At 53.2% G+C, this 13,789-nt stretch overlaps 4 protein-coding genes across 4 annotated transcripts; 3 read left to right on the top strand and 1 right to left on the bottom strand.

Annotated features, from left to right (window-relative positions):
* Nucleotides 1-679: 679 nt before the first annotated feature.
* has1 (ATP-dependent RNA helicase HAS1) lies at nucleotides 680-2,627 on the top strand (the record flags this gene model as incomplete). Its single annotated transcript, XM_056908862.1, has 3 exons — nucleotides 680-1,996; nucleotides 2,055-2,315; nucleotides 2,382-2,627. 3 exons carry the CDS (start codon nucleotides 680-682, stop codon nucleotides 2,625-2,627), a joined length of 1,824 nt encoding a protein of 607 aa, XP_056767480.1.
* Nucleotides 2,628-5,222: 2,595 nt separating this feature from the next.
* N7458_005479 (uncharacterized protein) lies at nucleotides 5,223-10,132 on the top strand (the record flags this gene model as incomplete). Its single annotated transcript, XM_056908861.1, has 3 exons — nucleotides 5,223-8,450; nucleotides 8,508-9,905; nucleotides 9,989-10,132. 3 exons carry the CDS (start codon nucleotides 5,223-5,225, stop codon nucleotides 10,130-10,132), a joined length of 4,770 nt encoding a protein of 1,589 aa, XP_056767479.1.
* Nucleotides 10,133-11,116: 984 nt separating this feature from the next.
* N7458_005478 (uncharacterized protein) lies at nucleotides 11,117-12,094 on the bottom strand (the record flags this gene model as incomplete). The annotated part of the gene is made up of 1 exon (XM_056908860.1): nucleotides 11,117-12,094. One exon carries the CDS (start codon nucleotides 12,092-12,094, stop codon nucleotides 11,117-11,119), a length of 978 nt encoding a protein of 325 aa, XP_056767478.1.
* A 437-nt stretch (nucleotides 12,095-12,531) lies between these two features.
* Nucleotides 12,532-13,742, top strand: N7458_005477 (putative haloacid dehalogenase-like hydrolase; the record flags this gene model as incomplete). The annotated part of the gene is made up of 5 exons (XM_056908859.1): nucleotides 12,532-12,656; nucleotides 12,861-12,893; nucleotides 13,026-13,235; nucleotides 13,308-13,470; nucleotides 13,545-13,742. 5 exons carry the CDS (start codon nucleotides 12,532-12,534, stop codon nucleotides 13,740-13,742), a joined length of 729 nt encoding a protein of 242 aa, XP_056767477.1.
* Nucleotides 13,743-13,789: the final 47 nt, after the last annotated feature.

The raw sequence follows: 13,789 nt of genomic DNA, 5'->3' as shown, positions 1-13,789 counted from the left end.
GTTAATGAAACCAGTAATAACTTGCCCAGGTCCTTGGCATAGAGCCTGTATGCAACGTTGTAATGAACCCTTCATAAAGGTATGCACATACAGTAGTTCGTAGTTTGTATATGGCAATACTACTGTATGTAACGTACAAGGATGTTCCACTGATATCCGTCTAGATTAAATGCCAAGATCTGATACCTAGGCAGCATCCAATTGAGGTATGAAGCTCTGTATTAGCACGCGCTTGCACAAGTTTCGCCTAAGAGCTGTCTGCGACGAAGGGGGCTGTGAAGTAGGGTCCACTGGTTATGATACATCTAAATCTCCACAATTGACAAGACCTCAAAGAGCAGAGCCATGATTATCTGGATCTATCATCACTGTGCAGCCGTATCAAGATCCATTGCTTAAATTTGGTTTGTCCAAACTCGAGGATCATGCCTTGATGAGGCCTTGAGGCCTTACTAACAAGGCACCAATAAAACCCGCTATCAACACGTGATGTGGAGATTCTGCCCAGCCTCACCGGTCAGAAAAAAAAGTAGGAACCCGATTTTCCGCAGCGATAGGATATCCCCTCGGAGATCAAAACATAACCTACGATCGGTCCCAAATTAGCCGAAAATATCGTGAGCCGGTTTAATATCTTCAACTTGATATTCACAGATTCTTCTGTGCAAAGAGCGGCAAGATGCCCGGCCCCGTGGATACCGCAAAGTCCATCGCCAAGAAGCGGAAGAGAAAGCACGGCGCTCGTGCTGGAGCCGATGATGAGGAGGTTCCCAAGCCCGTCGAGGCTCAGTCGAGCCCTGCAGTGAAAGCGAAGAAGTCGGCTGCCACTGCCAAGCCTGCCACAGACAAATCGATCAAGAAGCGCAAAGTAAGCCATTCGCCAAGTGACGACGAGGAAAGCGCCGACGAGGCCGAGGATGTCGAGGATGCCGAGGACAAGGAGGACGAGGAGGATGCCAACGATGATGACAAGGACGATGTGGAGGAGGTCAATGGCAATGGTGAAGATCTTCCTGTCATGGACCAGGTTCGCCTGCCGCAGACCGAAGGCGAGCTGCAAAAGTTCAGCGAATTGAATCTTTCCGAGAAGACTATGAAAGGTATTCAAGATATGGGTTTCGAGACGATGACCGAGATTCAACAGCGCACTATCCCACCACTGCTGGCTGGTCGTGATGTTCTGGGTGCTGCGAAGACTGGCTCCGGCAAGACACTGTCCTTCTTGATTCCTGCGGTGGAGATGCTGAGCGCTCTGCGCTTCAAGCCTCGAAACGGTACCGGTGTCCTTGTCGTTTCTCCCACCCGAGAGCTGGCTCTTCAGATCTTCGGTGTTGCCCGTGAGTTGATGGCGCACCACTCTCAAACCTACGGTATCGTCATCGGCGGTGCCAACCGCCGTGCCGAGGCCGAGAAGCTGGTCAAGGGTGTCAACCTGTTGATCGCTACCCCCGGCCGGTTGCTCGATCACCTCCAGAACACCCCGGGATTCGTTTTCAAGAACCTGAAGACCCTGGTCATCGACGAGGCGGATCGTATCCTCGAAGTCGGATTCGAGGATGAGATGCGCCAGATTGTGAAGATTCTGCCCACCGAGGAGCGCCAGACCATGCTGTTCTCTGCCACGCAAACCACCAAGGTTGAGGATTTGGCCCGGATATCTCTGCGTCCCGGTCCCCTGTACATCAACGTCGACCACCGAAAGGAGCACTCTACCGTCGAGGGTCTGGAGCAGGGCTATGTGCTCTGTGAAGCTGACAAGCGTTTCCTGCTGCTGTTCTCATTCTTGAAGCGCAACCTCAAGAAGAAGATCATCGTCTTCTTCTCCAGCTGCAACTGCGTCAAGTACCATGCGGAGCTCCTCAACTACATTGACCTGCCCGTGCTGGAGCTGCACGGCAAGCAAAAGCAGCAAAAACGCACCAACACTTTCTTCGAGTTCTGCAACGCCAAACAGGGTACCCTGATCTGTACTGACGTTGCTGCTCGTGGCCTTGATGTTTGTCTTTCCCCTTGTCCAGCGCCTTCATTGACATCAAACTGACAGACCCTTCTAGATTCCTGCTGTTGACTGGATCATCCAATTCGATCCCCCAGATGACCCGCGCGACTATATCCACCGCGTCGGTCGAACTGCCCGTGGTGCCAATGGCAAGGGCCGCAGTCTGATGTTCCTGCAGCCCTCCGAGGTTGGCTTCCTGAAGCACCTCAAAGAGGCTCGCGTGCCCGTGGTGGAGTTTGAGTTCCCGAGCTCGAAGATTGTCAACGTTCAATCTCAGCTGGAGAAGCTCATTGGACAGAACTACTATCTCAACAAGGTACGTTCCCGCCATAATACTCTTCACCTTGTCCAGTCTATGCCATATACTAACTATCTCTTCCAGTCCGCCAAGGAAGGTTACCGCTCGTACCTCCAGGCCTACGCCTCGCACTCCCTCCGCTCCGTCTTCGACGTGCACAAGCTTGACCTGGTCAAGGTGGCCAAGGGCTTCGGTTTCTCGGCCCCACCCCGGATCGATATCTCGTTGGGCGCGAGCCTGAGCCGGGACAAGAAGCAAGAACAGCAGGGCCGGCGGACATACGGCAGCCAGCCCAAGGGTAGAAACTTCAAGCGGAAGCACGATGACTAGACTCGATGCATTATGTGCACTATGCGAGGTGTTGGTTTCCTTGTCGTTGTTTGTTTGCCATCATCATGGTTATTGATGTGTATGAGTTGGATCTACAAAAGTGTCTCGTCCCTGCATCTTCCATCTTGGGGATTACGGCGTTAATTAGTGTAGATATATCTATTTTTTTTTTTCATTTCTCTTCCATTCTGTGCATGGGTTCCGCTGTATGTATACTTTCCATTGTCTTTTTCTTCCACAGTTACTGTGTATGACTTGGATCCTCTGCAACCCGGAACGCCCAGGAATGTGCCTTCGGCCACTGCCATGTGGAAGCAAGAGGCGTCTGTCTACCACGTGGGGCAATGGCATGTAACAAACTATAGTTTGAGAAACATAACCCAACACATTTTAACATCTATTCATCAAAAGCAAATGAAATTCTAATGAAATCACTTGACAAGATGGATGCAATTGGACGAGTGCATTCTACCATTACCAAGTCCATTATATGGACCTCAGGAACCATCCCGACTGGATTCCAGCAGCTTTATGCTGGCGAGTAGTATTCGAGCAGCCACATTGAATAAGTAATGAACGCAAGCAGGGTGATATCCTGTGTTGTGCTTACTGTAGCCATCAGAGTGTCGTTGTATGTACAGTATGTACATGATGTACGAGTAGGCCCGATGGAAACTCCCATCGACTTGCACGGTCCCAGTGGGAATTGCCAGCAGCCCACTTTGCCTTGCAAGGCACCGAATAATTCCCGCCACAGTACGGAAGAATAAGTCTCTCCACAGTTAATCTCTTCATAACTCATGTTTCCCCGGATTAGACACGAGTATTGAAGCCAATCAGTACTTTGACATAATTGAATCTCTCTGCCCGACCACTCTCTACTATTTGCCTGTCGTGGATCGTGTGGTAACAACAGGTCGCATCGTGGCTACACTGTCGGCCAGAATATCCGGTGTGATGAGATGAATGCGTTGGCAGTGGTCGGGGCCAATCAGGGATCCTCCGAGGCCCTTCCCCAGCCCTGTTGGTCTGCTTCAGGCCCGTTTAGTCTTTGACGGGGGAACGATTGACTGGCCAACTGGTTCTGGTTCGAGGGTGACCGGAGCAAAGATTCGTACTTTGTCTCCCAACGAGCCTCTTCGGACACTGCCACTGTTGGTTAGGCAATTATCACTGATAATAATCTAGGCCTCTTGGTCAGTCTTGAGCCTGAGCCGTTCAGTTTGACGGAGAGAAGAGGGGAACAGGGTTTCCCGTCGTCGGGGCGACCAGCAGTCCGTCTCCTCCACCTTCTGCCCACTTTTTCGCAGCGGTCGAACTGGTTCAGCCTTTCTCCCAGCCGGGCCAACGGATTCGCGGCGATTGCCAGCGGGCCCCACGGAGGGCCGCAGGTTTTGTTGGTCCGTGTTGTGCTGGTGTGACAGGCGGAGCGAACAGGTCAAATCATCGTCGGGGCGTGCATCATCGTTTATTGCCGGGGTGATGGGAAGTGGAGAGGAAAAGAGGAGTGAGGAGAGAGGATGGAGAAGGTGGATAAAAGAGGATCATGAATTGAGAATATAATCGAGGAGTAGATTTGGAGGACTCGTGGTTAGTAGTAGTAGGATAGAAGGCATTGTGTATATTGGACTGTAGTAGTATGTACTCCGTCGAGGTAAACAAGAAGAACCAAGGAACCAGAGCGGACCGCCCGATGGGATCCGCAGCCTAAACCCACGGCGCCGTTTGTTTATTCAGGAAATCGAGCAGCGAACTACGGAGTACAATTCACTGCTATCGATGGGTAGAATTGATTTTTACTGCTTGCTCGCCACGAGAAATATCAATTCGGCAAGATCTGGGACGAACTCGCGGAGATCCCAGCCATTTTCTTTTTTTTTCGAGGGGAGGCTGGGCCACGGTTCACCACCCAACGACGACTTGGAGAACCGACGTACTTACCCTGCTGGCCATCCGGCTGAGGCCTGTTTCTCTACACTTCTTCTTTTCTTCCATTCTCCAGACTATTCGACTCTCTCCATTACTCCTCCTTTCTTCTACCCCCTTCCCTTCCCCGGTCCACCCCTCGCATACTCGCATACTCGCATCGCCTCTTCCTCCGGGCCCTTTTCATGTGAGGAGATCGGCGGCAACGAAGCTCGTTCGAATAGCAACCACTCTCTCCAGCTCCCACCGTTGCTTTTTCTCTCCTTCACATCTCCTCCCTTCTTTGCTCCCACGCGGTGGTGACTTGCGCTGGTACGCTTCTTTAATTACTCCTAATATTCGAGACATTCTCGTCTTTTCTACCCCTCCCTCTTGACCCCCCCTGTCTCTCTCGACATTCCTACCTCACAACCTTCCCCACCACCCTCATCATAATCACCACGATCGTGGCCCCCTCAAAAAGCACGGAACACCACCAAGTGACCACAATCCCCCCTTTTTGCAACAGTCCGCCGGGATCCATCCTCTCGATAGGAGCATGCGATTGTCGGGCTGAGGGACCAGGGAAAAACAACCCGGGCACAACCATAGAGAGAGAGAGAGAGCAGACAGACCAAACCAGCTGCCCGGCGACCTTTCTACTCCCAGCCTGCCCTCCATTATTCAACCATGGGGGTCGACACCCGCAGACCCATGCTCCCCGCTCCCACAGAATCCCTCGTCGATACCACGGGCGGCAGTACTACGGGCACAGATCTGGCAACTGACCTTTCTCGCCGCACAGACAAGACGTCGTACGAGATCCCGGACGACGGTAGCCCCATCACTGTCTCCACCCGGCGCCATCGGGACCGGGACGACAAACTGTCGCGCTCACATCGAGACTCGCAAACCTCCCTGCTGATCGAGTACTTCGAAGGCGGGAAGGAATCCGGTGGCGTGGTTTCCAGGCCCAGCGTGCGAGTTCGAGTGACTCCCTCCGGGGCCCGCAAGTTCAAGGATAAGGATCGTATCCAGATCACCGAGTCTAGCAGTCGCAAGCCCTCATACACCCGGCGCATCTCTTTTACCTCGCCCGGTTCCAAATCGAAGCAAGTGGGCGAGCCCGCGGATGACCAGAGTCTCAGCGAAAGCAACTCGGCAGACGAAGAAAGTCCAACCTTGTCGCGACGACCGCCCGTGGAAATCGAATTTGTAAATCGCGATCACGGGAGTGAGCTCTCCACTATCTCGCGCGATACCAGATTCGTGCTTCCATCCTCCGACATCTCGTCCATGCCCGCCGACAGCATGCTCGACGCTACTTCCTCGGCCGGTCCCCGGCGCAAACGCAGCCAGAGCCTGGAGCGAGAGTCCAATCGCAAAGACAAGGATTTGCTGAAAACACCATCTCGACAGCGCAGTCGCAGCCTTAGCAAGGAGCGCATTGCCCATCGAGTCGCCGAGAAATTGAGCGGGTCACCCCAAGAAGTGCCTGGCAAACACAGACACAAGCACAGGACCAAGAGCTCCCGGAAGGATTATTTGGAGGCTGAGCCCAAATCATCCCGTCGGAAGCACCATGAAGACGACATCATTCCCAGTCCCGAATCCAGCTTGCTGAGCACCTCCGCCGTCTCGTCCAACCGCAGGTCTGGTGATCAGTATTCGATTCGCTCGGGCGCCTCCAAATCCTCCATCAACAACCCAAAACTCTTGGAGACGGTCGAAGATGCCATTCGACGATTGATCCTGCCTGAGCTCAAGGAGCTCAAGAAAGACCAAAAAGTCATGAACAATACAAACAAGTTTGAGCGAGATCGAGAGCGCGATATGATGACAAATTACTCATCTACCAGCTCCAGAGATGAACTGGGTCGACGCTTGTCCAAGCATTCAAGTGCACCCGACATCATCAAGCCGAGAGTTGTCTTGAACAAGGACAGCAAGGATGAGGGCATTGTCCTCGCCGACTCCGGACCCCGATCCAAGGACATTCAAAAGGATCTCACCAGGACACGTAAATCCAGCAAAAGCAGTGAGACCTCTGATAACGCGTGGGTGAAATGGGGTCGGCCCGAGCTCTCTGAGCAGGAGAAGCTGCGGCGACAAAAGAGCAAAGGCCTTCGAGATGCCCAGGCCGCTGGACGTGTGGGCTCCGCTCTGACAGCGGTGTCTCTCAAGCATCACGACTCCCAGTCTAGCCTGGGACCAACGGAGCGAAGGGACAGCGGCTCTCGCATGAGCGTCGAGGATTTCAACGTTAATGAGACTGAACTGGTTTTCAACAAGCACAACGTGCCTCGAATGCCCATGCACAGCGAGATTGATTCTGAACTGACCAGGGCGTCCCTACTGTCAGAACGCACCGAGAGCCCCGGCCCGAACCAGAATGTCCTGCATGGTGAGGTGCTTCGCGGGTCTCCTCGACAACTCGGTTCTCCCGCCTCGCGGACGCCGACGCGAACTCCCTTGAACGGTGGACATGAGTTGGCTATGCGCCATGGAAACCAGTCGCAGCGCGATCTCTCTGTCCACAGCACCTCTGACCGCGACTTGCGTGGCAAGAGTCAGTCGCCGGGCACTGACCATGGTGACTGGGCTATTGCCGCTGCCGCTGCCGCCAACCTGCTTGATGCTGCCCACCCCACCCACGAGGATCGGTATGAAGCTGGCCGAGCTCTGAGTCCTATTCAAAGCGTGGCCAGTGATCAGACTGAGACCTACGGCCAGCACAAAACTCAACATCTTTCTGAAGTGCAACGTGAGATGGAACCCCGCCTCTCCATTGATTCTTTGTCTTCTGCGCCAAGCACCAACCTAGCCCGATCTACTCGAAATGGCGCCAGCCCCCACAGCCAGCAGGGTGATTATCAGCATGGCGAAGAAGGCCCCGAGCTTGGATATGAGCAGTCGCGGCACGCCTCCGAGGAAGACCTGTATGGACCTGATGAGGAATCCCGACGTTCGCTGGGCTACGACGACAGCGAAGTCGATTTCATGGATAAGGTCAAGGAGGGCCAGCATGTCGCAGAAGGCGTGGCCGCCAATCCCCAGTTCGTTCACCTTGTGGGTGTGGAGTCTGCCGTCGCGTCCTTGATGGATCCCTCTGTCCTCGAGTCCCAATCGTCGGGCCATTCTGGCAATCGCTCTCAGACCGAATTCGAGCGTGCAGGTAGCAGAAGCCCCGAGAAGCGCGGTAGCCCTCTGAAGCAAGTCCAAGAAGCGCCTAGTCTCGACGAGACCTCTTTCCCTCGACGAATGGGCGTCACATCGCCGCCTCAGAGTGTCACTCAGTCCATCGAGGATCTGGAGGAAGCGGGTATGGCTGCTGCTGCAGCACGCGGCCTTGATAGTCCTCTCCCCGATGCAGAGGTGCGCAGTCAAGAGTCCGAGTCGGAGATCAACACCAACCCATCAATCATTCAGGGTCCCATTGGCGGCGTTGCTCCAGTAACTCAGGATCACTGGGGTACAGCACCCGTCTCTTATTACGATTCCCCAGCCGCTCAAGCTGGCGGTGCCAAGGATCTGGCTCAGGGCCAGCGCAGCCTCGATGCGGAGTACTATGAAACTGCCCGGAACATCTTTGGTGGCGATGACTACTTCGTTGAGCAGCATGACGGCCAGCTCTTTGGTACGCCTCCTGGCGCCAAGGATGAAGGCTACGTCTCGGCTGCAAACCCCATGTCCCCCAGCATTGGCACTCCCAAGCAAGCTAGCCGCGGCCTGGGTGCCGACGCTGCTGGGGCTGGTATCTTCAGTAGCCCTGCCGATGCGGAAGATCCATTTGCTTCGAATCATCAGCGCCATTTCAGTGGATACTCTCATGGTGTTGCTTCGCCGCTTTATGACAGTGCTACCGGCCGTGGAATTGAGCGGATCCAGTCCAAGGATATTGTCGCTCTGATGGATCACGTAAGTTAATCTGTTTGCATCTGAACCAGTGTGACCGTTTACTAACAATCTGCCTAGCTCACTGTTCGCGATGCTCAACGGAACGCCAGAGACACCGAGATTCTGGTCACTTTGGTCCGAAGCGCTGCTGAAATGCGCACCTCGTTTGAGGAGATGAAGAAGTTCATCGCCCAACAGGATGAGATGCTTCAGGACTCTAGTGATAAGCAGCACAGTCAGACTCTCAGGGCTCTCGGCGGACCGCGACCCTTACCGCCCAGTGGCTCTCGAAGCCGTCAATTGAACATGGAGGATGAGGAGGATCTCCAGTCCAAGCGGAAGAACATCTTCAAGCGTGCTCTGAAGGGCTTGAGTCTGAAGTCTGGGAATGACCTTGCCAAGATTGAGAGCATGCTGGAGCAGTTGCTAGATGAGGTTGAGGCTCTGCGTGAAGGACAAGGCTTCACCAATTCTCGCAATGGTGCTCGCGGAGGCAGTGCTGACCCGAACGACCATGACATGGCTGGTCAAAACGGCGCTGCTCTGGGCAGCCGTTCTCCTTACCTGGGTAGCCCACGACCTGCCACTGCGGATCAACGTGTCGATACCGTCCCTGAAGATGATGACGAAGATCTGGAGATCGACGAAGATGATCCTTACGTGGCCGCCCATCTCCCTGTTAAGGAGCCTGCACGTCATGAGCGAGCTGGATCCATGCCTCTTTCTACGCCTCCTCGCAAGCCCGTGGCCACGGGAGCCCGTAGCACTGAGACGACCCCGAAGAACTCTGCCGACAAGGCCCGCAAGCACAAGTCGAGCAGTTCTTCGATCTTCCCCAAGTTCTCACGTTGGTCCAAGACGACTGCCTCGTCAATGGGCGACAACATCCGCAACAGCATCCAGCCTAACCGCAAAGAGCGTCCTTATTCTGAAGTGTCCCGTTCTGGCTCGGACGTCGCCCAGGATACCTACAAGACGGGTGACTACTATGATCCCGAGGGCGACGACCGCATTCGGTCCACCTACACCCTCGATCAACCGCAAGAGGAGAATCGTCCTCCATCCCCTCTGGTCCCCTCCCAAGTCTCTGAAGCGCCCAAATACCGCGCCCACCGCGGCAGTCTGGATCTACAGCACCCTCAGCCCCGCCAGGGTCCCACTGGCCGGTATCAAAACCAGCTCGAGAGCCAAGCTCAGACCTACACCACCCCCACCTCTCCCAACTCTGAACAATGGGGTTCTAACCCCAGCCTTCCGCCTGTGAACCCCAATCAAAATCGCTTCAGCGTGGGTAGCCGCCTCTCCCCCATCTCTGACGCGGGCTATTCAGAGACGAGCTCCCGCACTCCAGGTCCGCCTCGACCTCCCAAGGTCAAGGACACTGGACCACTCGTCCCCGAGCGGCCACCCAAGGTTTCCGAGAACGAAGACCAGACACAAGCACAAAGCTACAGTGGCGATCGCGTTGCTTCAAGGGTATGTTACACTGTCGAGCTAACTGCTCTCCCCTTTCCCAATTCCTCCCAAGTATTCCAGCCTTTCTAACATTATCCCTACAGAGCTCTGCCATCCGCTCTCCACCTACCCGCAAACCAACGGGCCCTCGACCCCTCACATCCGGTGGTACCTACAGCCCTAGCAACATCAAGCGCACGCGCTACCGCGGCAGTCCGATGCAGATCGACTATGACGATAATTACTGAAACGTTATGGCCGCATTGTGATACCCCGGGGAGCTTGTATTTGTGTCTAACAAGCTTTTATCCCCTTCTACTATCATCTTTACACCTTGTGATGTCGCATAGTCCTCTTCCTTTTCTCATGTGATGACCGCTTTTTGTTTCTTCGGCGATATCTCTTACGCCCACGCCCTTACGACAGTGACGACCGTGCTTTGAATTTTAGGGATGAATCTTGAATCTTGAATCTTGAATCCACCCATCGTTTATCATACCACTTTGTTTACTCTGAATTTCCATTCCCATCTCCATCCCATCCCATCTATGAGCAATTGTGGCCAAAAATCCTTTACTCTTAGTGGACATTAGCATTTTGTTTCATCTGTCTTCCTGCGTATTAACTATGTATTTGGATGGATGGGGCAGCTGGCCAGCTTGTTGTTTGTGTTGTTGTATTTGTTCGATTTATGTTGTTGCTTGTGAGATGTTTACCTTTTTGCGCATTGCATTGCTGAGACCAGGGCTGGTCGCTGCGTCTTGGTTGTAGATAGCGTGGATATAATTTGTTTCGTTGGTACAATTTACTCGTCACTTGGACATTGTCATTGGTCTGACCGAGGGATAAAGGAATTCATGCAGGCTTATTCTTTGTAAAGAAGAGTACTCCGTACTGTTGACGACATCTCCGTGAGTCGGGAGGGATGAAGTATTTTTTTTATCGGTTTTTCATTTTTAGTTCCTGGAGATCTATGGAGTCTTGTCAAATGAATAGTCCCCTAATACCATCACTTTCTTTGCATGTCACCATGGACGCAAGACAGAAGAGACTGAAGCATAGGAATTTCTCACGCCAATTTCCACTCCTTGCAACCAATAACTCCGTACCAACCCACGAACCAATCTCCAAAAAAGGGTAATGCAAACCACGATAAAAACCAGTAAACTCCAGACAAAATAGCTCCGGATCACAATGTCAACTCCTGTCCGTAAACACCACACCTCCCGGTTTTAGTAATCCGAAAAGGGTCTCACAGAAGTAGTCCCCCTCTCACGGAAAGCACACGAAGCTGTAGCCAACGAGCTGAACTCCAATCCCTCACTGACAGGAAACTTGCCTGGATAACTCTCGGTCGAGCGGGCTTTGGCATTCCGGTTTGTAGAGAGACTCAGAGCAGCCGAGTCATCTGTGTAATGGGAAGAGGCAGGTGGGATCACGTTGAGGGAGGTTTTGGCGTCGTCAGTTGAGGTTGTGGGGGACTGGATGTTTGGATGAGTCTTGTCGACGGATTTGACTTCGACGGGCTTGAAGGGGATGCCCTGCACTACCTCGACGATCTGATGTTCCTCTTGCTGCTGCTGTTGGGCCTGCTTCGGGGTGCTTGGCTGAGCGAGAGGAACATCCTGGTTCTGGTCTGTTGCCAGTGCAGAGGTTGGCTCGCTGGTTGATGGGATAGATTTATCGGTGCCATCGTAGTGTGAGAGTCCGAAGTGATCAATCATTTCCTCAATGACTGGAAAAGCGCCAATGTGCGTGGCAGTGCTGTCCGGTATCTCGTTCTCGCTGAGCACGCCAGGCGGTTCCTGTCCTCGTCCAGTGCTGGAGTGGACATGGGGCAGGTTATCGAGCTCAACAACACGCGGCGGTGCACTAATTACACTGCCACAGCCCATTTGGGAGGCGTGATACACCGTCATGAAATGTGGGAATGTCAATTCATCATTCACAAAGGCACCGCTCGGCACAGGGGAGCGATAGAACGGAGGTGGGATGAGATCGGTGATGATCTCGAGCACTCGCTTTTCAGCAGGCCGGAGGATCCGGTTCAAAGGTCGAGGGCCATATTCCGAGGGCCAGAATGGACGGAGGAGGAAAGAGATGCCGTAGAGGAGCTGGAGATAGGCGAGGAGGATAACGAGGAAGATGAAGGTCAGGAAGGGGAGGGGAAAGATGATAGGACGGGTAGTGCGAGTTGGTAGCAACGCCATGTTTGTGAAGTTGAATTGGAAGTGGATGTAGATCTCAGTGTTGTGAAGAGATGCTATCGAGGTGTTGTTGGGAAGAGGAGGGTTTGATGGTGAGGTTGAGCAGGTGAGAAGAGAAGGAAAGAGCAATGCCAGACTTGGACACGACAGCAACAACAACAACTTTGATTGTCCAAACAAACGAATTCTAGAACATCAAGTAGTTTAGACGTGATCATACGCTTCAACAATCGCTGTTTCTCTCACTGTGGAGTATAGATCCATCGATCCATCGATCCATAGATCCAAAAGTGGGACCCTCCAACCCCCAAAACTTCCCGTCGGCCTGAACTCCGCTGCAACCTCCGCACCCTACTTCCCATCTCCATCATCATACTCCTTCTCAGTCTGGACCCATGACAAGTCGCCTTGTATCTCTCCACACTGCAAGGTCTGCTATCATGTCTGCCCTTGCCATGGACTGTACTCATCTTCGCCCGCGGCGATTTGCCCCGCTTGATGCCGGGAAACCGTCAGATGCCCCGGTGTTGAAGGGTATCGTCTTCGATGTGGATGGGACTTTGTGGTGAGTAGACTCAATTACGTGGCTTATATAGCGATTGGAGTTGTATGAGATGCTACCTGCCTTTTTGGTCCTGTTCGACGCGTGTTGTCTGGTTCAATGCATTTACGATCTATCCGAGGAAAGCCGTGTCAGGCCTGGACTGCCTCGGAGAATACGACTTTGGCTTCAAGTGCATTACCAAAGAGCTCGCTAACAAGCTCCTAGTTTACCACAACACCACATGTTCACCGAAATGAGGTGAGTCATGCTGTATGCTGATGGGTGTACAATCTTTCCGACCGGTATGTGGGGATGTACCACTCCCCGCAAACCCATATCCAAGAAATCAGCAGCAACATGGAAATACAACATTCTCTAACAATCATGCAGAGATGCTCTCGACATCGACAAGTCCATCGACATCCTCCACCATATCCGCGAGCTCCCCACACCCGAAGACCGTGCTGCAGCTGTTGCCAAGGTCCAAGCCGTCGAACGGCGAGCCATGCTGGAGCAACAGCCCCAACCAGGCCTGTCAAAGCTAATGGATTACCTGCAATCCCGCGGTATACGACGAGCACTCTGTACACGAAACTTCGAGTAAGTCTGATCATTATTATCTTAATACACTGGCTTTTCAGTATTGGCATACTTACTTATGGATGCAAATAGGGCCCCGGTCCAATATCTCATTCAGAATCATCTCCCCAGCCACATATTCCTTCCCATCATCACTCGCGATACCCCCCATTTGCTTCCCAAGCCTGATCCAGCGGGCATTCTGCATATCGCCGGCGAATGGGGTTTGACTAATCGGGCGGAGAATATGATCATGGTACGTCTTTCGTTTATGTCACAATTGGTTAGGGGCCCTTGCAACTCGTAATTCTAACCTTCCTTGCCATGTAGGTTGGAGATAGCATTGACGACATGACTTCCGGACACGCGGCCGGGGCGGCAACCGTGTTGCTGCTGAATGAGCGGAATAGTCATCTCCGCGAGCATGCTCATACGGATCTCTGCATTAATCGCCTGGATGACTTGATTGATATCCTGGAGGGAGGATTCCTTGGTCGGGAAGAGAATGATGTGCATGAGGAGAACTAGCAAGTCTAGATATAGTTGAGATGCATTTAAGCCCGGGTTATACACGG

This window comes from Penicillium daleae (genome assembly GCF_028827525.1).
Source record: "Penicillium daleae strain IBT 16125 chromosome Unknown utg000005l_segment0_segment0, whole genome shotgun sequence".
Classification (NCBI taxonomy): domain Eukaryota; kingdom Fungi; phylum Ascomycota; class Eurotiomycetes; order Eurotiales; family Aspergillaceae; genus Penicillium; species Penicillium daleae.
The sequence above is the reverse complement of the archived record's forward strand: the minus strand, read 5'-3'. Positions and strand labels throughout refer to the sequence as shown.